This window comes from Tauraco erythrolophus, chromosome 24 (assembly GCF_009769465.1).
Source record: "Tauraco erythrolophus isolate bTauEry1 chromosome 24, bTauEry1.pri, whole genome shotgun sequence".
In the NCBI taxonomy this organism is placed as follows: Eukaryota; Metazoa; Chordata; class Aves; order Musophagiformes; family Musophagidae; genus Tauraco; species Tauraco erythrolophus.
This window is the reverse complement of record NC_141488.1, coordinates 485,160-507,387: the sequence shown is the minus strand read 5'-3', so window position 1 is coordinate 507,387 and position 22,228 is coordinate 485,160. Positions and strand designations below refer to the sequence as shown.

The following is a 22,228-nucleotide window of genomic DNA, read 5'->3' as shown; positions in this document are numbered from 1 at the left end:
AATTTTTCACTCTGAGGGTGGTGAGGCACTGGAACAGGTTGCCCAGAGACGTTGTAGATGCCCCATCCCTGGAAGTGTTCAAGGCCAGGCTGGATGGGGCTTTGAGCAATGTGGTGCAGTGGAGGGTGTCCCTGCCCATGGCAGAGGGGTTGGAACTAGATGATCTTTGAGGTCTCTTCCAACCCAAACCATTCTATGATTCTATGACCTACTAAAAATTTTAGTTCTTCCATGGTTTACTAATAAAACTAGAAAAGATCCCATAACTTCAGTCTTTCACGTTCTCAACCCACAAGGTCAATCCCTTCAGTCGTCTTCTCTCCTCACATCTCTTCCAGATTCAGAAAAATGAAGGACATCCTTCAAACAATCTCCTTCACTACAGGAATCTTTCTTTCTCCATAGCATATGCTGCTTCATTCAAGGTTCATTCAGCCCTGAGGGGATGGGGGTCCGATCTGGTGGCCAGAGCCGGGTCTGACTGGGTTCTGAAACCAGGGAAGTCACAGGGAGCAAACCCCTCTCCTGCCACCACAACCCCTTTACATCAAACCCATGACATCCATAAAACTCAGTTAGGTTTTATTATAAGTTTTAAAATATTTTATCTTTTAAATGCATCACTGAAAGCTATTCCACACTAAACGCCTGCCCATCTTCTTAGTACAGTAACCAGTATCAGTAACTGATGCCATCCCATAAACGAGCATTAAATAGGAAGAAATATGGCTTGTTTGCCATTATTTTTATAATTATTTTTGAAATAACTTAGAAAAAGGATTTTTGAAGTTTAAATTCTGACTTTAAAAAGGGCTTTCTCTTTAGAATGAGTCTGCTCTTTGTTCCCTCTCCTCCCTTTTTTTCCCTTGTAACAGAAAAAACATTCAATTTCTGTGGGGTCTCTCCCATCTTTTATCTTTGCTATTTATTTGCTCTTAGCTACTCAATCTAATCCCCTCACTACTTTCCTACTTCTCCATGTTTAATTTCAGCTTACACCTTGGAAGATCCAAGGAAATAACTAAGGGAGTTACTATGAAATTCAGTCCACGGACCTGAGCTCAGAGGCCACTGCCAGGCAGGTAAAGCAGCTTTAGAAAAACTTGCTCAGCAAGTGCAGTGAACCCAGTGCAGATACCACCCTAAACGAACTGGGCAAAGGAACAGACACACAAAAGGGCAGCATGCCAAGGAAAGAGCAAAGAATTCCACTAAGCACGAGCAAACTGTAGAAGAATGGATGTGCAACAGTTCCATGACATGGTAAGCACCTGTACGACTTCAGTGACCAATGAGAGCCATGGCAACAACAAAAATGCCAGCTTTTAGTGCAGGCTGCCATCTGTTCTGAAGATTCACTGATGAAAAATGCCAACTGCCAAAGAGGCTAAACTAGAACATGTTTTTTTTTTTTAACAGTTAAAAATGCCCAATTAATTTGGCCATGAAAGGAAATAGCACAAAGGTTCAGATCTGTGACACCTTGTCCTACAATTTTCTTCCCCGCTCCTTTTTATTTTGATAAACTCACCCAGTCCTGTCACCACCATGGCTCCTAGATCAGCAACATAGTTCCCTTTGCGAAAGGTGGCAACTCTTCCTCCTACTCGGTCCTTTTAAAAGCACAATACATTAACGCTCTTGTAACATTCAGCAATAAATCTCACTTAAATGTAATCACTGAAACTTCTACAGAACATGGTATGGGTATTGTCTTATCCAAAGGCTCAATAAATAGAATGTACATTTTTCCAAGAACCTCTGCAAATGAACACTTGATCTTTACTAATTTGCTTTTAAGTTAAGGAACAGGATGTTTAATTTGCATTTAAAAAAAAAAAAAGGAAAAAAAAAAGGAAATACAAAGTAAAAAGATGCCTAACCGGATTTGGACAGATGTAACTATATCTACTGTAGGATCTACTGTGATTTGAAAACCAATCCCTCATAGTCCATGGATAGATTCAGTTACATACCCTCCTCCCACTTCCTATCACAAAATCCAATAGCTATATAGGAAATGATTCAGATGTCCTTGAGAAAACTAAATTTTAGAGGTAGAAAATCCATCAGCCAATTATTCCTATCTACTTTCCACAAAAGTGCCAGATATTGATCAACAAGATAACCACGAATCAACAGCCCATTTTAGAAGCAGGAAAAAATTTTTGACTGACTTAAGGATGACACTTAAGTTTCCTACCACTTTAAACTTAATAAGGAAAATAAAAAGCTGTTTCACTATTCTCAGACCAGCTAGCAGGATGGTATCAGAGAGAAATGTCAATTACAATTGGGCAAAGATCCCAAACAGCTGCCCATTCATGTAAAAATGTGAAGTTTAAATTTTCAATAATTAAATCAACAATTCGGAAACATGTAAACTAATAGTCTAAAAGTCACAGAAAATGGACACAAATAAACTATCACCTAAATCACAGAAATCATAATGTGAAGAAACACCAGCCAGCCTTAAAAAATACAGACTACTCAAGAAGAGGTGCAACAGTCTAGAGCAAAACAACTGAAAAATATTGTGTTACTTTAAAATAGCCTCCTGCTAGATCTACATACCAGTTTTAACAAAGATGCATAGAACAAAACCCAAGTTACAGCACAGATCTCTTTCTTTTAACTTAAACAAAAAACAAAAAAAAACCAAAAAAAAACCAAACAAAAGAAAAAACCAAACCAAAACAAAACAAACAAAAAAAAAAAAGCCAAACCAAACAAATAAAACTGGTACGTTCAGGTGAGCAAGAGACTTGTAAACAATTAGACTGTTGCTGTCCTTCGCTGTAGTGGTATGGAAGCTGTGAAGCACCACGCCAGCAGCGCTTGCTCCCCAGCAACAAGAGCAGTAGGTAGCAAAATTAAGAACCTGAAACATGACTCTAAAAACTTCAGAAGATTATTTTAAACTGTGCTAGAAAACTGTCAGAAGTAAATATACCTACAAAATAAAGCCAGGAAGTAAAACGTAAGACAAATTCCAACTTAATTGGTCAACGGAATTATTTATTCTAAATTACTATCAAGCTGTTCTCAATTGATTCAATTATATGAAAAAAAACTTCAACTTTTTTAAAAAATAAAAGATTCCACTTAGGGCTGGATATAAAAGAATACTTTTCTTATATAAAAGATTACTGGAAGAACACTCAGCTTGCTCACACACCACAAAATTTGGCTCTATATAACTTTAAAGCCTCTGCCAAGCACACAGTAATCAACAAGGAAAGAATTAACATAGACTTAAAGATGCAGGAAAGATATCCTGCCTGATGTTGTACGGCAATTCCGAACAATGGCTCCACTCAACAGGCAAGTTATTAAGTACAGACTTGCGTTCTGCTTTCCAGTGAAAAATCAGTTCCTAATCATGAAAAGATTTCAGCTTGTTACTGGTGCAAGCATATGACACCAGCACCTGGCTATACAGTCCACCCCAAGAAAGCATTAGCCAGCTCCCAGTGAGAAGAGATACACCCGTTTCCCCAGCGAGACAGGTTTAGTGCTCAGCAATACATCCCAGCTATCCGTAACCACACACAAGCTCACCCATCTTGGGCATGCTGCTGGGATACTTGGCCTTACACCAGTACCGGACGTGGTTACTGGTTAAGTTTCCATATACGAAGTAAAATAGAACAAAAAATCATACCCTGGCTTCCAGTACTGTGACATCCATTCCAAAACTCTGCAACTGGCGAGCTGCTGCCAACCCAGAGACACCAGAGCCAATGATGATCACCTTTCCAGTCTTCTTGGCTAAGAAAGGGAAAAATACGCTACAGGCTCCACATGTGCAATACTATGCTGTAAGCAGTCAGGTTAAAGTTGCATTTAAGAGATACCAAGAACAAAAAGCAGCTTTCTTCTCATCGGTAGTTCTAGCAGAACAAACTCTTTTAGCAAAATAAATAGCCACAGAAGAAAACTGAAGTGATTGTGTACGTAATACGGTACTTTTTACAATTTAACACTTTACAATTCTTAATGAGACAGGTACAAGAAAAATACACCAGTAGTATATCTGTGACAAGGACGAAAACAAGAGGAAAAATACTTCTGAAAGACAACTGTTTGAAGGACCCGATTCATTAATTACTGGGGGACAAAGTACCATAGTTTTATTTCTTTCTGCCCCAGAAGGATAAAAAGTTCAGCACTTGCAGAATTCAAGCATCATATATACAGGTAACAGATTTAAGTACAGTATTGTGTTTGTCTTTTGTTATTCAAATGAGGAACAAGAACAACTCATTAAACAGTGACAGCCACTGCAAACATTTTCCCTCTCGAAGTGATTTACGGCTTCTCAGTGCCAAGCCAAAACACATCAACATCTATAGCCAGATGGCTTTCCAGACTTTTATTTTCTCAGCATTGCAACCCTAAAAGAAGCACTCAAAAAATTTGTCCTAACAATCAAAGAACAATAAAACTCCAATTAGAAACTACTTTCAAGTTTCTTACTTGGAAGGGGCTTCACTCGTTTGTAGATACCAAAGTTGATCAGACCATGCCGCTCCAGATAGCTGTGTACTCTGTGAACGAGCACTGTGTCACCTAAAAAATGGTAATATTCTAAAATTATTCTGTACGTCCAGCAGTATGTATGCACTGAAAATATATCCACAAGCAAATGTGTCACAGCAGCAACCCGGCAAAGTCACACTGAACGCATCCCTTTCTGGACGCCTGGCTGCTTTGTTGACTCCATCTTCCTGAAGAAGGCTGAGGTTCAAGTTTTCTCGAAACCACAAGCTGTTTTCCCTACTATACTGACAAGTCTGAAATTGACTGCAGAAATCTGGAGATCTTTACACAGAACTGTAATGCAATTTGCCAGTATTAAGCCCACCTGCTACTGGAGCACTGGATTCTCATTTATATTTTTATAAACACAGTAGTTGCATTACTTGACAGTGTATCTGCATTAATTTCAGCATTACTTTCTTTAATTACTCTTTCTTTGTGGCTTCCCTCCAGCCATTTTCAGTTTACTGGGATCTCTCCTGAGAAGGGTGGAACAGCCTACATTTGCAAGCAGTAACTCCTCACTCCTTTACTGCCTTCTTTCATCCCAGCACTTTTTAATGCCTCCCAAAAACCTTAGGATTAAGAAAACCTCGCAGCTGCAAACCACGAAGTCGTAGCAAAACTTAAAAGCTGTAAGTGAATTCACTCGCAAGAAACTTTTGTAACAACTCATCTTTTTACCAGCTTTTTTGAATTCTACTATGGATATATTTCTTTACCAGACAAATGAACTCCACTATGGACATACTGCAACATAGCATTCTGTCCATGAACACTTACGGAGCTCCACTAACAAAAGGACCCATCTGAAGTCCTCTCTTGATTCTGAGCAGCTTTTCACCAACCACAACTGAAAAAGAATAGCAGTGCTATGTACAGCATGGTTTCGGAAGAAAAAGACATGACTTACTGTTGTAAGGTGCTTCTAGTTGTTGGATAGTTGCCTCAAACGTCAGCTGAATCTTTGGGTTATCCAACCAGAGCTGCAGCTGTATTTGAACAAACCGCAAGACGCGTTACACGAGGCAATACAAAAGAGGTGTTTTCCATGTGCATGTCCGTTACCCCATACAAACAAGAGATGATGAACAAACATCTCCTTTGTTGGGAGATGAAACCCTCTAATGAGTAGAACTTCGGCAGTGCTACGCAAGCCACACGGAACTTCGCCCTTCAGCGTTCTTTAAGGTGCAGTATAGTCCATTTTAAATTCCTACATCATTTCAAGTAAGTGGAAATGTATCAAGTCAGCAATTTCCACACATACAAGAAAACATACACTCAAAAAAACAGAAGTTACAAAACGAAGCACTAGAATGTGCAGCCTTCCTTCCACCTGCACAGCAAGTGTGCTACGTCTGATATTTTAACTAATGCAACATCTGACTTTTCAGCATCAAATTTCACATTATTTTTGCGAAATAAATACTTGTCACCTAATGAAGTTTATTTATCTCAGACCTTTAATTATTTAATCCATCATCACCGTTGCAAGACACTACCATGGACTACCACTTACCACATAAACACAAGAAAGAACATTCAGAGGACAGAGTTCAAAAACCAAGCAGGAAGAGCTGCCTGTGTAATATTAATGTCACTTCATGCTAGGAAAATATAACAGAATCACAACTGTTTCCCAACAGAGCTCCTGCATCTTGGCATGGATGGCAACAGTTAATAAATAACATTTTACTGGTTACTGCCCAGATCTACGTCATACAGAGCCATCTCCACGCCACTTCACATTCTGGAATTTGTGATTTATTTGGGTATTTCTCCACAATTGCTCTACCAAACTTCACAGCTCCTCACAGACAACAACGCAAAGTGGAAATCACACAAGTATAATGGGTAGAAACGATTAAGAAAGAATTTCCACACAATTTGGGAGGCCATTTGAGGCAAATTCTGTCTTTAGCATGGTACTTTCTTCTACTCATTTTCCAATTAATTTTTAACAATGTTCTTTCTGATCATTTCTGAGTGCGGAACTAACCATTCTGTAGCACTATGTACCGGAATGCCAAGATTCCATTCTCAGCTGGAAGACTGCAAAGCCCATAATCTATGTTTCTATATATGCCTATACATATACACAATTATTATCCACATTCATTTACTTTTAAGATTAATTTTATCTGCTATCTTATCACCCAGTTACTCAGAAGACTCTTCGTCTTTTGTAGTTTCTCCTCATTTTACTATCTAAAATTTTATGCAGCAAATTACCATTTCTTTACAAATTCTAATTTTTAGACCTTCTACAAATACAAAGAACCGTACAGGTCTTAAAAGATTTTAAAGGCTTCAAACGACAACTGCCCTGCACTGCCACAACAGATCATTTATCCTACGTTCTGCTTTGTAAATTTTCATGATCTGCTTCAGCCAACAGCAATTTAGCAAGAGCTTTGACTGCTTTATATATAAACATAAAAATATATATATTTTTATATATCCCATCAGTTGCGTGTTATTTTTTTGGTGGAGGGGATTCATGTAGAGGATCACATGAAGTGGATCTCCTTTGTCCACTTTCTCATGAGTCCTTTGAAGAACTCAGATGGACTTCAAAGGATGACTTCTCTTTATAAAAGCTACTGTGAGTCTTCCAAAATACATTTTTACTTACCAGGTCATTCATTCAATTCTTGATTTCATTTGTTACCAGGCAAATTGGAAATATCAGCCTTAATAGTCTAACTCCTCTAACCTTCGGAACCTCTAGGTGTTCATGCCCTCTTCAGTACTCTCAAATCCACCAGCTGTAAGTGAGAGGATGCACGCTGCCACAGCTCTTCCACAGGTCTGCTGAGCACTGGGATTATATTACCATTTGCTTCATCTGCTGTTCTACAACCTCTGCTATCCTGATCCGAGGAGATCATCTCACGAGTCTTCCTTGGAACAGGACTCCTGCTTAGGAACTTCTCTGAATTCCTCCGTAGCAAATAAGGACTGAAGACCAACAATGCAGCTTTTCAAATGCAGCCCTGCTAATACCCCTTCCAAGCAATCCTTTAAATCCCAGTCGTTTATTAGTTTCAATGGAAGGCTTTTCTGCTTCTAAGTGTTTGTAAAAGGATTACTCGCTATACATTTTGAGCAAGCTGTTTTTCAAACTTTTTGACTTGCCTTAGTTTGTTTTTATGCAACTGGAATTTAGATTATTCTGTTTCAATTTCTCTTCCAAGAAAACATCTCATGACTTCCCAAAAGTTACAAATAGGTTAATTAGATGGAGATTTCACAGGAATAGCAAAAGTCACGCTCTTAGCATGAAGATGTCCACCATGCACAAATTTCAAATAACTTATTTAAGTTATTAAGAATTGAGTGCTACCATGGTTAATACACTGGGACACCCTTTGATCAGCTTAAGTCCGTGAAAAGAACTGAATGGTGCATAAATTGTTTTCTCTCTTAACTATGGTAATAAACCGATTTCCAAAATACTTCTTGCTTTCCTACTGTTCATTTTTCTAACATGACTTAAGTTTTCTAAAAGACTCTTTTCTAAGTACAGGAGAAAGCCCTGAGCCCTCTTTATGTGCTAAGGAACCTAAAAGCATTGTCACAATTTAAAAGCATCATCTGCAAAACACAATACTACAGTTTTAAGTTTTCTTAATGCTTAAACTTCAGGCACGCTTGCCTGAACTCAAGTGAATGAACTCCCCAAGGAATTATTTGAATATCGCCCCTTCTTTCTATATTTTAAGTAGCATGGAAGTAAGTTTTCAATTAGGCAGAAATGCTACAAACATTCAGAAGCAAAATTTCATTTCTTCAACGTTACAATTTCTTTTACAAAATCAAAGCTGGCAAAGCAACTATTCTGTTCTGAGAATAAGCCACATGACTGGCTTGATGTCTCAGTATTACAGCAACTGAATGCTAAGCAAAGCAAAAAAAATAAAAAGCTGAGAGGCTTTGCCTTATTCTAAGCAACAGTGTATTTGACTGAATATTATTTTTTAAGTATTCTACAGAGACTTCTTTAAGCGTAAAAAATAAATGAACACTTGCACCAGTTTTCTGTTTGTTTACTTTTTTAAAGTTGTATTAGCTGAATCATGTAGTTTTCATGGTTGTTAGGACCATGTTTTGGACATTGTAAACATACTACAGATTCTTTATGCTGCCTGACAGCATTGTCTCAGTCAAGAACTGGTAACACCTTCCTGAGCACGCAGAGCATGATAGGATGTCAGAAATGAAACCACACCATCTCAAAACCTAAAGATCTACCGTTGGACATGGTAACTGCCATAAGTCTTTGCAAGGTACATAAATGTCCTACCCTTTCTTCATCAATACTTTTACAATAAACTTACGGTGCGGTTCCTGATGTACAGAAACACCTTCTGAGTCTGCTGTGGCCCACTGATTATATCAGGGAAGCAGGCAGCTTCTTGAGATGTCATACGGTCATGTGGAAGTCTACTCTGGAAAGCTGCTCCCTCCACACCTACAATAAAAAGACAAGTTGTCTACAGGCAATGCAAAAAGAACCGCTAAAGAAGTATTTCCACACTACCCTTCCTAGCCAACGCACCTAGCCATGAGGTGGTATGGCAGCCAATTTCGTGTCAGGCTCTCATGTAGTCCTTTTATTTATTTTTGCAAGACACGCAGCTTCCCAAACCAACAGTTCTTTGAATTACAGGTGTCATCTAGGGTTAACAAAAAGGCCATACTATGGGGGAAGGGGTACGACAAACAAAACGCCCCTGAAATATAAGGGGGGCAGGGACACATATCAATATAAACCATAATATTATAGTATATATAACACATACATAATATCAATAAAACATAACTGCTTTAGATTCTGTCCTTCATTTGTGTGGTTTCGAGGTTCTACCAGAGTACGAAAAACATTCTGGAACCCGTTCAAAGCCAGAAGACCTATGGGGTACAAGCACAACGCTTATGGCCCCCCCTCACCTGCTGCCCAAGGTTTCACTTGCACGGCACTTCTCAAGCTAGAGGAAACCAGCTTAACCTCTCCTTCTGCGTATTTCATACATCCACAACAGGCAGTGCAGTGAAATACAATCCTGCTAATGCTTCTCCCGTCTCCCCTCCCCAGGTGCTGCCTACAACCAACCCGCTCCGCACGTAAAAGGTTCATGCTGAACGTACACAGGAGACGTTTTCTCTACGGAAAGACTTCATCCATAAAGGCGCCTTCAAACACCGGCAAGGATGTAATAACACAAGTTATGCACCCTACATTCCTCCATTTCTTTGGAATGTTAAACTATATAAAAAGTAACAAATGAAGCCAGGGCTGCATGAAGTGCTGTAGCACAAGCAGAGCGCAGAAAGCGAATCCTGCAGGCACAGCGAGCAAAACCAAACACTGAGGTGTGAAATACAGCAAGAACAATGTAAATCTCGTATGACCTAGGAAGTGACCCAAAATCAGGACAGACAGAGGAGAGGACGTTCAATCTGGAAAGATATAAGCCAGTACATCCCAAGGGGAAAAAAAACACTAATAATGCAGCAAGATTAACATCATTTGCTGAAACTGGAATTGTTCAAAAGATTATAATAAATATCAAAGAAAACATAAGCTTGCAACGTGTTACACTAGCCAAGAGGTTACTGTTTGAAAGTTTGAAAGTCATGTGCAGAGGCACACATGTCACTGTATTGGGGAGAGGAATGGTCTTCTTTCAACTCTGGTGCAAACACACACACCTCTAACTGCCAAGCATTTTTACATCCCAAAGGTGAAGAAAAAAATTTAGAGCAAGGAAACAGTTGTGAAACTAACAAAATTCATTCACAAGCAAAGATTAGATCTAACTGCATGATGACTCAAGAAAACAGTCTATAATCATTTACAGGAATTTTACAAGAGCAAATTAGTAACAGAGGCTACAGTGCACTGCCAGAAAGTAAAATGAAATTAACAATAGGAAAAGTTGACAAACCCACAAGTTTCTTGACACCAATATTCAGCTATGGAATAGAAACCCATAGCTGTGCTAGAACTTCAGCTTCTCCAGTAATAAACATCCCCCAACCCTTCTTCTGTCCTTCAGTCTAACACTGGACCAACTCTGCAAACATTTACATATGAATGCATATGCTAAACTATGAACTCCATAAAACTGTGCACATAATCAAACCAAAGTTACAAATTCTCTCACACTTTATTAATGTTAACAAATCTTAATGAAGCTTCTAGATCATCGAGTGTTAGCAAAAAGCTCAGCAGCACAATTTTCAGAGAATGGCCAGTTAAAGATCCAAAATGATGAACCTGACTCCCTCTTACAGGCTTACGCTAAAACGAGCGTGCCTTCTCCAGATATTTGCTAAGAAGTGTTGACCATCATGCAGTAATCAACTACCAGGAAACTCTCAGACACATGGATTTAAGGCAACTCGCCAGTTTCTTGAAAAGCTTTGCAATTTATTTCTTCAGGTTGAGAAGCCAGAGAAACTGGTGCTCTTAATAGCCTTGGAAAGAACTCCAAGGTGGGGGTTTTTGTTGCTGTTTTTTTTAAGGCCACGTGTCTTTCATGGCAATACTCAAACTTTAACACGTTATATGTCTGGATCAGAGGTATTTAGAAAACAAAACAAACCACGACAGGGTTTGACACCAGAATTTAGAAAAAGCCTAGCTATTATTAGTGAAGATATCATTTTATTTGGCCCAACCACCAGAACATCTTGTAAGATCTGAATGTCTTTGAATTTTCTTCTGCAACTACACAGCTCAAAGTTAAAGCAATTTCAGGCTGATTAAATCCCCTCCACCCCACACACTTACTGCTTGTGTTTCATGAAAGCAGAACACTAAAGGGAGTACCAGTTCAGAACTACACACACTTTCCTTGGAGCAGGCAACTCTTCAATGACTGTAGGAATGGCTCTGCCTATACTGGAATCTCCTCTCCACACACATTCACCCACACACATACACCCACACACCACGCTTGCCACTTCCTGACAATCAGCATCAGCAGCTAAGGTGCTGAAGTTCTGATAATCTTCATCCCCATAGAAGAAATCTTGAGGGATGCTGCTCATTTAAAGACTTACTGAAACATATGCAGATGAAAAACACTCAGAATGAAAGTTTTTTGGCTGCTGAATCATACAACTGCTAAAGCACAACCATAGCATACAGATAAAATGCAAAATATGCAGAATTTCCAAACAGCCAGTGCCTGCCTAAAAATGAAACAGGCAATGCAACCTTAAGCCCATGATCTGTAATAGTCCAAAATTCTGTGCAAGTGGCAATATCTAAAACATAACTAGGTACTTTTACTCAGAACAGCACTCTTGGATGAGTATCTTGACGTATTTGCTTCAAAAAGAGCAACTTGGAGGTACAGAACAGGTTCTGGAGCCTTCAACTCCTCTGTTTAACACCCTAATCCTGTCCTCAGGTGACAGTGAATGTGGCAGAGTTGGAGGAAGATTTTCAGTAGCACTCCAGGTACGTGAGAGTAAAGACACCAACGCTGTGAATTGAGCAGTAAGTGCATCAGAACTTAGGTCAAAGGCGAATGCAAGTCACAATCCAGGCCACTGAGAAGCAGACTATGAATCTCCCCAACAGATAAATCTCCTGGGCTAACCACTGGCACACAGCCCAAACACAAACCCTTTCAAAAGAAAAAATAAAAACAAAGGAGCAAAAAGGTACTCCATGCTATGCTTCTTCAGCAATTTGGAAAAAAAGGTCTACTGTGCTGAAGCCCAGGGCTTTCTGTGTCATTCTGGGTGGTAGAAACTGGCTAGTCAGAGTTTGGACTCCTCTAAACATGGAGAGGAGCGGAGGGATGAGAGATCGGCCTGAGGCATTTCAACAGAGGTTAGTGTCCTTTTCCACAGTATACAGACCTCAACTGAAATTTGAAAACACCCCTCACTTTTTTAACAGGCAGGTAAACCACTCCTGTATCCCTTGCTAAGTTCCGGACAACCACAACCATGCGTACTTGCAAGCATCAACCCCTGGCTTGGCGGCTCTTGCTACTAAGTGGCAAGCATCAAACGCCACCCTCACCTGATGCTTGGCCGTCTCCATACCCTCCAGAATTGTCGTCTTGAAGTCCTCCTGCTTGCCCTGTGGAAGGAAAGAGGAGAACTCAGGGACCTTACTCCATAAGTTAAACCATACTGGACATAAAGGCCTGGCAGTTGGCGTTTTAGGTATTAAATTTCACCAACTAACTACACCCATTTGCTGAGAATCCCATCTTCTGGAACCTAGGTTCAGGGCACCAAGCTCTCTGGTCTTCTAAAGTGTTATCCATGTTATTGGAACGCTTTATGACAGACTTTACGGGAAATAAAGAAGTGTACAGTATGCAGCATTCCTGGTGGCGAAATACTTGCATCAACTCCATTAATGGCTAGGATTTGAATAATAAGATTACATTTCTTACTGCCAAGATCTGGTGGATGGATACCATCAGATTTCATGGATTTGATAACCTTGCCCTTGGTACTGCCGAGTCTCCCCATATGCAAAAGGATAGTTCGAACCATTCCGAAAAGCCTCTTACTTTCAAGAGAGTCTATTCTTATTTTTTTGCCATAAATCCTTCCTTGAAGCTTGATGATAGAACTGTTTTTTGAAAGGCTCAGACCACTTATTTTGGCTTCAGTGCCCTTGATACTCCAACAACGTTTAACACACTAAGACCAACTTTGAAGCCAATTACATGGGAACGCCATTGATCAGTAATGGGATCAATACCCAGCACTGAAAGACATTGGTCTTTCAATGTATCCAGGGCTGGAAACAGGAGGAAAGGCAAAGCACTCATCTGAAAGATGCAAAGAAGTCTCAAAATTACCTTAGCCTGCATGTAAATCCTAAACAGCAGCCTTGACATGACTACCACACAACCAGAAACAGAGCATTTCTAGAACAGATGCGTACAGCTGCGATGTCTGCAGGGACAAAGCTAATACAGGTCACCCGACACACTGCTAACCTTCACAGGAGACACCAGCTCCAAGTTTAGCTTGTGAGTGACATTATTTCACAGTCAGACGTTTGCCTAAAGTCATGCCACCTCCAGAGAGCAGGAACCTGTGGAACACAGAGATGGTCGAGTGCTGTTGGGCTACCTGCTGCTGTACCAAGGCTCCTTCTAACCAAGGCTTCGACAGTCAGCAAATGGGGTGTTTTTCTAAAGTCCAAACAAACCCCCACTGAAACAAACTGCTGAGGTCACGGCAGCAAATGGAACGGTCACTTCTTACAGCACAACTGCTCAAGGTGTCCTCTCCAAACAGGCAAGAGTAAGGTCTAACCTGAGGCCGAGCATACAATTGTTCAGAGCACTGTTCAGTGTTTGAGGTTGGGTGGACAATTTTGCCAAAATGTAATTTGAGGCTCTTAGGGGATACGCTAACTTAAAAGAGTTTCATCTGAACTACAAATTTAACCCCTAAAGCAAGACACAGAGAGGGAACCAAATGTTGCCATGCTTTGAAACATCCAGAATGTTGTAACATTACATATCTATGGATAAAATACGAACTGAAACAAGAAAGACATTTTCTCTCAGTTACAGTAGAGAAGCAATAGTCAGTACTTTTATATAATCGGTGTGCCAGCAGTGAAGTTCAGAAACCCACAAGAGAGACTGTGGCAAACAACTGTATTTTGACAGGCCTCAGAAGCCCCCAAGTCGGGATTCCATGAACTAAGGCATCTGCAATAGCAAGAGAAAATTCCTCACTTGGCCTACACTGTAAGTGCTATGTTTTGCTAGGAACATTACTAGATCTGCTTCCATTCTGGGAGACTAACACCACTCGAACATTAATATTTACATTCCAGTATAGACCATTAATTTACAGGAAAAGTTACACTTGTGCCTTCCGTAAGTTCAGAAATTGAAAAGACGCTAACATCAGCCTCTGGCATTCATTATCCCTGAATCCACACAGACAAGCAGAGGGAAAAAAATTCCTCTCAGTTTACTCATAAAAATCAATTTTTTCCTCTTCTGTTAATAACAGTTAAACCATTTTCAATGCCAGGTGCAAAAAGCGCGTCACTATTACTGCTCGCTCAGACACAGTTCTAAACGCCGCCCAGTGCGAGCCCAGCAGGGTGGCAGCCAGGCCTGCTGGTGCAGGCTGCCTCCCCTCCCACGGGAAAGCCACGTTCCTGCTGCCCAGGGACAAGGCGGCGAGCAAACCGCTGACCCACGCCAACATCAGACTAGCGCAGGGGAACGCAACACGCGCAGCCGCGCAATCTGCCGAACGTCTCAAGGCAACAGAACAACAGACTGTGGGCTGAACAGCAGCCAGGAAGGTGGTCTGCAAAGGAGTCCACTTCATACAACCACCCACTGTCTTAAAATAAAGACCAGCGGCACACAATTACCACTGAGTACTGAATTTAATTAGGAAAACAGAGAAGCCAGATGAAAGACAGAGACAGAGCACCGCTAAGTTTGACTATTCCCTTGACGTTAATCTGGATCGCATTAAATCTCACGCTTCTTGGAAAACAGCAGCTAGAAACACAAGACTACCACAAATTAAGAATACTGACAAAATGAAAAAGACAGGAGCTGGTAAAGAAAATCTTCAGGAAACTATAAAAATGAAAATCCAGTTTGGTGAGGGCAAACGATAAAGATCCTTAGAGAAGAAAAACGAAAGCAGCAAGCTCCTTAATTTCAAAAGGGATATTGGCAGCCAAGAACACAAACGTCATTCAGCACTGAAAACATTTTTACTTGAGAAATATTGTCTGATAGCAACAAAGAGGAGAGGTGCTTTAAAGAAATTATCTTAATCATTTAAAACTGTTAAGCCTTTTAAAACTGCTCTGCAACAACATGCAGTATATCTTGCACATCCAGACTATAACAATCTGCACAGCCAAAACATCTGGAATTCCCCACAGCTGAATGCATTAATGGATCTCACCCCTAGTAAGACCAGCATTTCCCTGTCACCTGAAGTGTGATACTCAGTAACTTCCTTTGACTGCAAACTGTCTTTAGGGACACGCTAAGGAAGCATCAGCTACTGTCACTATTGCATTTTTACGCCTGCATAATGAGGCTTTCCACGCACAAGGTCACAACCCACACAATGACAGCTTTGCACCTCTACTGCATTCCCTGAGTTTTTGCAGCCTTTAAACACACTTAAGGTCTGCAATGAGAGTAAACTAACAGTAATACACACGTGAACTTTTTGTATTCTGTTGATTTTTCAACATGTAATCTTGCTCTAGTATTACTGTCCTATTTAATATGCCTTATTGAACACTTATTTTTGCTTCAAAGAAGTGACAGAGGGAGGAAATCTCAACTACAATCATTGCTGCTACACACAGCAGACTCCAGGCCTCCTCCTGCTAACGGGTGTTTGAATTAGAAGTTTCAAGTCACTTTAACAGCCATGATGTTTAAGATGACCTGATGTTCTTGACACCTGCATTAATAAGGACAAAGATAACAAGATCCACCAATGTGCACAGTTTCAGAAGCCTTTAAAAACACGGCAAGACTAGCTATGGAATGATAACTAAAAATTTGTTGTCTTCCTCCATCACAGCTTCTTGACTATCACAGGATTTCTAGGAATGGAGAAAGGATATGACGACCTGAAATCTACTTATTTCTAATCATGTAGATACAGCCTGTTTAAAAATTGGTTATATTTAGACAACTAAATATAGTGCTTGCAGAGTAGCTGCTTAACAAACTGTTGTGTGTACAGAATAGCACAAGTCTAGCACTGCCTAACTTCCATGTTTCTTTCCTCACGGGATAAAACACTGTACTTCACTGATCAGGCCTCAAACTGACTTCAATAATCACTCTTAGAGTCACAAAATGGCATCTGAGAAATATCAAAAGTGTATTAATACTATGTCTCAAGGATTAAACCTAGAGTCTAAGCTTAATTACACAGTAAGCTTAAGATACTTGCTTAATTATACCTGTTAAAATTCCATTTTTGATAGCTCAGCTAAACTAGGATTGGGGAAGATTTCAGCATTGCAAGTATTTCAGTCAAGAGTATGAGCTACAGTATTCCTGTACCAAGCCAGGAGCCAACAGCTGCAACTGAGGAGAGATTACAGGGGCAAACCCCAAGAGATAAAACACAACTGTGGCTTTTAATATATTTTCTGAAACTGAGGGCAAGTATACCCAAACTGATGTCAGTCCTGTTGTTGACATTCCCAAACCTGTCAGCCAAAAAGAAACCAATAAGAGCAGTACAACTCAAGACTGACAGTTACTCACATCAGTCATGAACCAGCAAAAGTTCAACTACTACACTTCAGCTATCATCCAAACCCAAGCAGCTCACATATCACCTCATGAAACCTCTCTGACAGCTAAACTTTGCATAAGCATGATTTTGTAGACAGCACAATGATACACTAATTGTGTATCCAATAATTGGCATCCAATTATTATTACCCAGCTGGCTTGAATTGGAACTGAATGTAATTAACTAATTAACTAAGGTTGAGACCCTGCCTACAAGAGGCGGGCCATTTCCTCCTGGCTGCGGAAGATGCAACGGCATCCTTGGAGCTGCAGCCCGGGCTGGTGAGCAACACACTAACACCAGACTTAACTAACGGTGGTGGCTGTAAACACCACAGAGGTAAAGAACAGACAGGGTACTGCTAATACCATAAATTTCAAAAGCTGCTTCCTGAACAAGGCTGACCAAAACACTTTCCAACGCAAAGCAAAGCTTTACAACTCCGTCAAAGGTAATGAGGAAAGAAGTTTAAGCAAACAGTATCCAACCAGAACTTAAGATTAGAGTAATAGTTTAAAGCCACAGGATTCACTGTAGACTAAATCCGTTCTCCTGCACAGCAACTCCCCCAGTACATCTAACCTCTTTTCTCTCAGAGAAATAAGTGAATGTTGGTACACAAGCAGGTGTGGCAGCTAAGTGCCAAAGAGTCTCTTCAGGTCAATAAACTTCAAAAGACAAGTCAATGAGGGTCATGAGGATCTAGTATCAGAAGTTTGCCTTAGTCTGGAATTGTATCATACATACTCCCATCTTTATCAGGCTGCTCTTCTGTGGATTTCCCCTCTTTCCACGTATGGGATGAACTACAGAACAATCATTCAAAACCAGATCAAAATCAGACACAGGATTCATGATGCTGCACCCAACCCTGTTTAATTTCTGGCAATAAAAAAGGTAAGCAGTGTCAGGGGAGAAGGTCTCTCTACTCACCAGATGGCTCCTCTGGCTCACTTTCATTCTCTTCTTCTGCAGGAGCTGGGGGAGGTGGTGGTGGTAGTTTTTTCTCTTTCTCAGCTTTAGCATTTCTCTCTTCTTCAGAGTAATATTCATCTTCTGACAGGTTTGCAAGACTCTCATCCATCTCTCTATACTCCACCTGTAAAAAGCAGAACAGAGGATAAACACTCTGAAGATGTCTGTAAGTCTCACTACTAAAACAAACATTGCAAGCAAAAAATTGCTTACAGCTCAAAGAAAAGGCCTCTGCTCCAAGGACACTCACACTAGTGGCTTAACACAAGACCAAAAAAAAACCAATCAACAAACAATTATTGCCATATATATTTCATTCTGTTTGCCAGTAAAAATAAATATTACCAGCTAAAAAGACTCGTTCCAACTTAAAGGAACACGGAAACCCCAAGGAATAATCTAGAAGGGATGCATCTCCCAGTTTAATAAACCAAGTTTTTTTCAAACATAAGAAAGCTTTGTATATTGCTGTGAATTTCCCTACCTGTTGGAAAGGAAAAAAACACTTCTTACAATATGCAGCCATGGGAAAAATAAAAAGAAAGCAGCTCATGTATCTCCAACATGCTACAGGTCAGCTTCTACCATGAGATGACAGAAGCAAGTCGCATTTCTCATCAAAAGAACAAATCTTCACAGTCTAAATTCGGTCATTAAGAAAGGGCTATAATGGGCATGATTCCAAGTGGCATTGGGAAGCCCGTGTATAGGAAAAGCCTAAATTCAGCAAAACACTAACACACTCCATGATCTTCTCTTTCAAATATTTACATTCCATCCTGTCCAGCACACTCAGTTTTTCACACTGTCGAGCAAATGTTGCACCACCAGGATCTTTTGTGAACTCCCACTCTGAAGCAAGTTACCGTGATCCTACTGTGTAAGTACAGCATCACAGGTACTTGAAACCAACACAAACCAGTTCTGCTCTGGGGCCCTCTGAAGTCTCCCATCCTCCTTGAGGTCACACAATTTTCAGAGAACAATGAAGTCAAATAAAAAACTAAGCTTTTCCCTAGGTTTATTTTTAAGCTGGATGTTGTCCCCCAGTGAGGTCGCACCACAAACATCCACAGCAGGCAACCTTGTGCTAGCCGGAAGTGATCGCGGGGATACGCTGAGTTAAGAGATTGATGTCCTCAGCAAACGGGTATTGTTAATGCAGAGAAACTGAAACACAACCCACAGACTGTGCACCAATTCCGACTTGTTAACGCACCACTATAAAGCACATAAACCCCAGGTACGCTGCCTCTGAAGACACAAAATGGTTTGGGTCAGAAGGGAGCTTCAGAGATCCAGTACCACTCTCATAAGCAGGGACATCCTTCACTAGATCAGGCTGCTCAAGGCCCCGTCCAATCTGACCTTGAACATTGCCCATGATGGGGCATCCACAGCTTCTCTGGGCAACCTGTTCCAGAGCCTCACCACCCTCAGAGGGAAAAATGTCTTCTTCATGTCCAACCTACATCTACCCTCTTTCAGTTTAAAGATGCACCAGACCGACCTGCCCAACAGTTCCTATATGCAAACGACCGGTCCTGCTGCCCACCACATAAGAGCTCTGACATTCTGTGCCACAGCTACAGTACAAGGGCTCCTAGAAGGAACTTCAGCTTCTGTATCACACACATCCAGCTCTGGGCACAGCCAAGATCATCAAAGTCTTCTGCAACAAGGTTTCCAAGGGAAAATCTCACCAAAAAAGGTGTATGTTCTCACATGTTCAGATTAACATGGGAGAATTACATACCACAGGCAAAAATTGTCAGAAGCCGTTTATGGCCTTTAGATTCCATGGCTGAATCTCCCCCTCAACACAGCGCTGGCTCAGCTCTCCAACGCCAACTGAGGGACGACGAAAAACGGTGGCGGTTTTGCTTGTTTCGGGTTTTGCTGGGGACCTTTTGTTTGTTTTTGTTTGGTTCTTTTCCCCTGCCTGCACCTGCCCCGGACGCCCTGCAGGCCGCTGTCCGTGCGAGCGCGCGAGCTGTCCCCAGACCTCGCGGGGCGGGCGGTGCCGGTACGAGACCCCAGTCCGGGTCGGTCTCCGGCACGTTCGTCCCGGGGACTCGCCTCCGGGGCAGCACCCGCCCCCCAGCGCCGCCCGGTGTGCCCGGGAGCCGGCTCAGCGCACGCGCCCCGGGCAGGGTCGCTCCCGGGGCTCCGGGCCCGCCGCCCGCCCGTTCCCAGAGCCGCCCCGCGCGGGGGCGGGGCCCGCCGCCCGCAGCACGCGCCGCCCGCCAGACGCCCGCTCCGGGCTGCCGGGGCCGGGGCCGCGGCCCGAGCACCCCCCACCTACTTTGGCCCGCTTGCGGCGGCTGGTCCGGCGGCCCTCGGGAGTCTCGGCGATGCCGGTGGTTTCGGCGCCCGGCGCGGCGGCAGCCCCGCCGGCCGGCGGCTCGGACAGGCCGCCCGGGGGCGAGGCCCGCGGCGGCTCCTTCTTGCGGGGAGTGCGCTCCGCCGCCCCGCCGCTCTCGGAAGCGGATCCCAGGGCCCCTGCGGCGGCGGTCGGAGGCACCGGCGCCTCAGGCCCGCCCTCGCCGCCCGCCGCCGCCTCCGCGGCCTTCTTCCCCCCCGACAGCATCGCGCCGGCCGCGCCGCCACGCACAAAGGAGGCCCCGCACCGACTGCCGCCGCCACCGACTGCCGTCACCGCCTCCTGACGTCACCGCCGCGCGGCGCGTGCGCACGCGGCCCCGCGGAACGCGGCCCAGCGGCGGAGCGAGCGCGCCCGCGGGACGGGGCTGCGGGCCGGCCCCGGGCTGCCTCCGCCGGGACCGCGGCGGGACGCCCGCAGAGCCGCGGCAGCCGCGCCTGCCTCGCTGCCCGCGCCGTGCCCGGAACGGCTGTCGGGAGGCACAAGGACCGTGTTTCCCGGGCACTTTCCCGGGGAGCCCGCGGTCACTCACCGGGCCTGGACGGGCTCGGTACCAGCTGTGCGTCCCGCCAGCCTCCCACGCGCCTCCATTGGAGCGACCCGAAACAACGCGCCAGTTCACAAATTCACCTACACGTGCGTCTCTTCCCCGGTTCCTGCCTGCACACCCGATCCGGACCCCACGGGGCACCCAAGCAAAGCGAGAAGCCCCGCGGCTGCTGTAGTCCGTGTGGACACGAGCACGTGCACGGCCTGGCTCATGGAGCCCCTTGAAATGTGCCAGGACTGCTGAGAGGGAGACCTGTTTCCACAAAGCACTCCGATTTTAGTCCTCTTCCCATCTCCTTCCAAGGTCTGGGCTGGACTTCTGTTCGACACATCCTCTCTCAAGCTTCTCACACCACCAGGAAAAGCTGGCGAGGCAGGAAACGGGAAGCTGGCATTACCAGCCTTTGGGCAGGACCTTGCTGACCAGTGCCAACCAGCCCCACGGACACCCATGTCAAGTGTACACCAGAGGTGTTCTGCTCTGGGTTCCCTTGCCTTGAATATCTGAACATTATTAGCTAAAGGTAACAGAAAACAAAAGTTCACTTCTGCTAATTTTCCTGCCTCTCTCCTCAAAGCCGGTCATTAATCAGAAGGGATGTGTGGTGATCCTGGTAGATCAAGCTGGTCTGAACTGGTGATATGGCTGTGTAGACACTGTAGGAGGATCTAAATACCTGGGAAGCCAGCAGTTGCACTGAAGTACTTAGGTGTGATTTCAACCATTTTCAGGAACGCAGGAAGCAACCAGCGGCTGCAGAAGGTCTGCAATATGTAGCTGATGCATTCCAGATGTCTGCACAGTGGTATGTGGACAGGCAGAAGGTCAACAGCACACACTGACAAACAATGCCAGTGCTGAGAAGCGACTGGAGCAGACTGGAACCAACACTGAACCCTTGTTTAGAGGAGTTAGGTTATGAAATCCAGCTGGGAGAACTGCAGAGATGAACTCCCAACCATCACACGGAAGAAAAGAAACAACAGGCAATTGCCATAACAACACTTTTTGACTGTAAGCCTAAGTATTTCATACTTCCATAGGAACTGGCATTTCCTTCGTTATCCCACTTTACTCCCCTTTTGTTTGTGTTCAGCCAAATTTCTGAAATAGCCACAAAATTAATTTTGAGCATAACTTTTACCTAACGGGTGAGACAAATGGTTTTCTCAGAGCACATTTAACATATTTTCCATAGGTTTACACCAACCAACATCTCAAACTCGGAACTTGACACATTTATTTACTCTTCTGAATTGACAGATTCAAGTTCATACTTTTAAGGGCCGTTTATTAAACGCAGTTAACATGACAAATATAGGCTCCCCATATTTGTAAAACTGTATCCTAAGTCCATATCTATAGTTTAGCTCCGTATTCACCAGGGTATAAACACAATCAGAATAAGGCAAACAAAGGGCTTCCAGCAACATCTTGTATCTTGTTGCACCTGAGAAATCATCATG

General features: G+C 42.9%; 1 protein-coding gene across 7 annotated transcripts in view; it reads right to left on the bottom strand.

Moving 5' to 3' along the window:
• Positions 1–20,419, bottom strand: part of KDM1A (lysine demethylase 1A) — a 56,569-nt gene extending 36,150 nt beyond the window's left edge. For 4 of the 7 annotated variants that reach the window (XM_086625875.1, XM_086625874.1, XM_086625881.1 and 1 more), the window contains exons 1-8: positions 20,135–20,419; positions 17,788–17,953; positions 12,593–12,652; positions 8,886–9,019; positions 5,456–5,534; positions 4,480–4,572; positions 3,665–3,771; positions 1,532–1,613 (exon numbers count right to left, since the gene is read on the bottom strand). In XM_086625875.1, the coding sequence (XP_086482001.1) occupies positions 1,532–1,613; positions 3,665–3,771; positions 4,480–4,572; positions 5,456–5,534; positions 8,886–9,019; positions 12,593–12,652; positions 17,788–17,953; positions 20,135–20,419 (1,006 nt within the window). Of the gene's footprint in view, positions 1–1,531; positions 1,614–3,664; positions 3,772–4,479; positions 4,573–5,455; positions 5,535–8,885; positions 9,020–12,592; positions 12,653–17,787; positions 17,954–19,585; positions 19,625–20,134 lie in introns of those variants that run through there. The other 3 variants (XM_086625878.1, XM_086625876.1, XM_086625879.1) reach the window with 2 other exon arrangements.
• Positions 20,420–22,228: the final 1,809 nt, after the last annotated feature.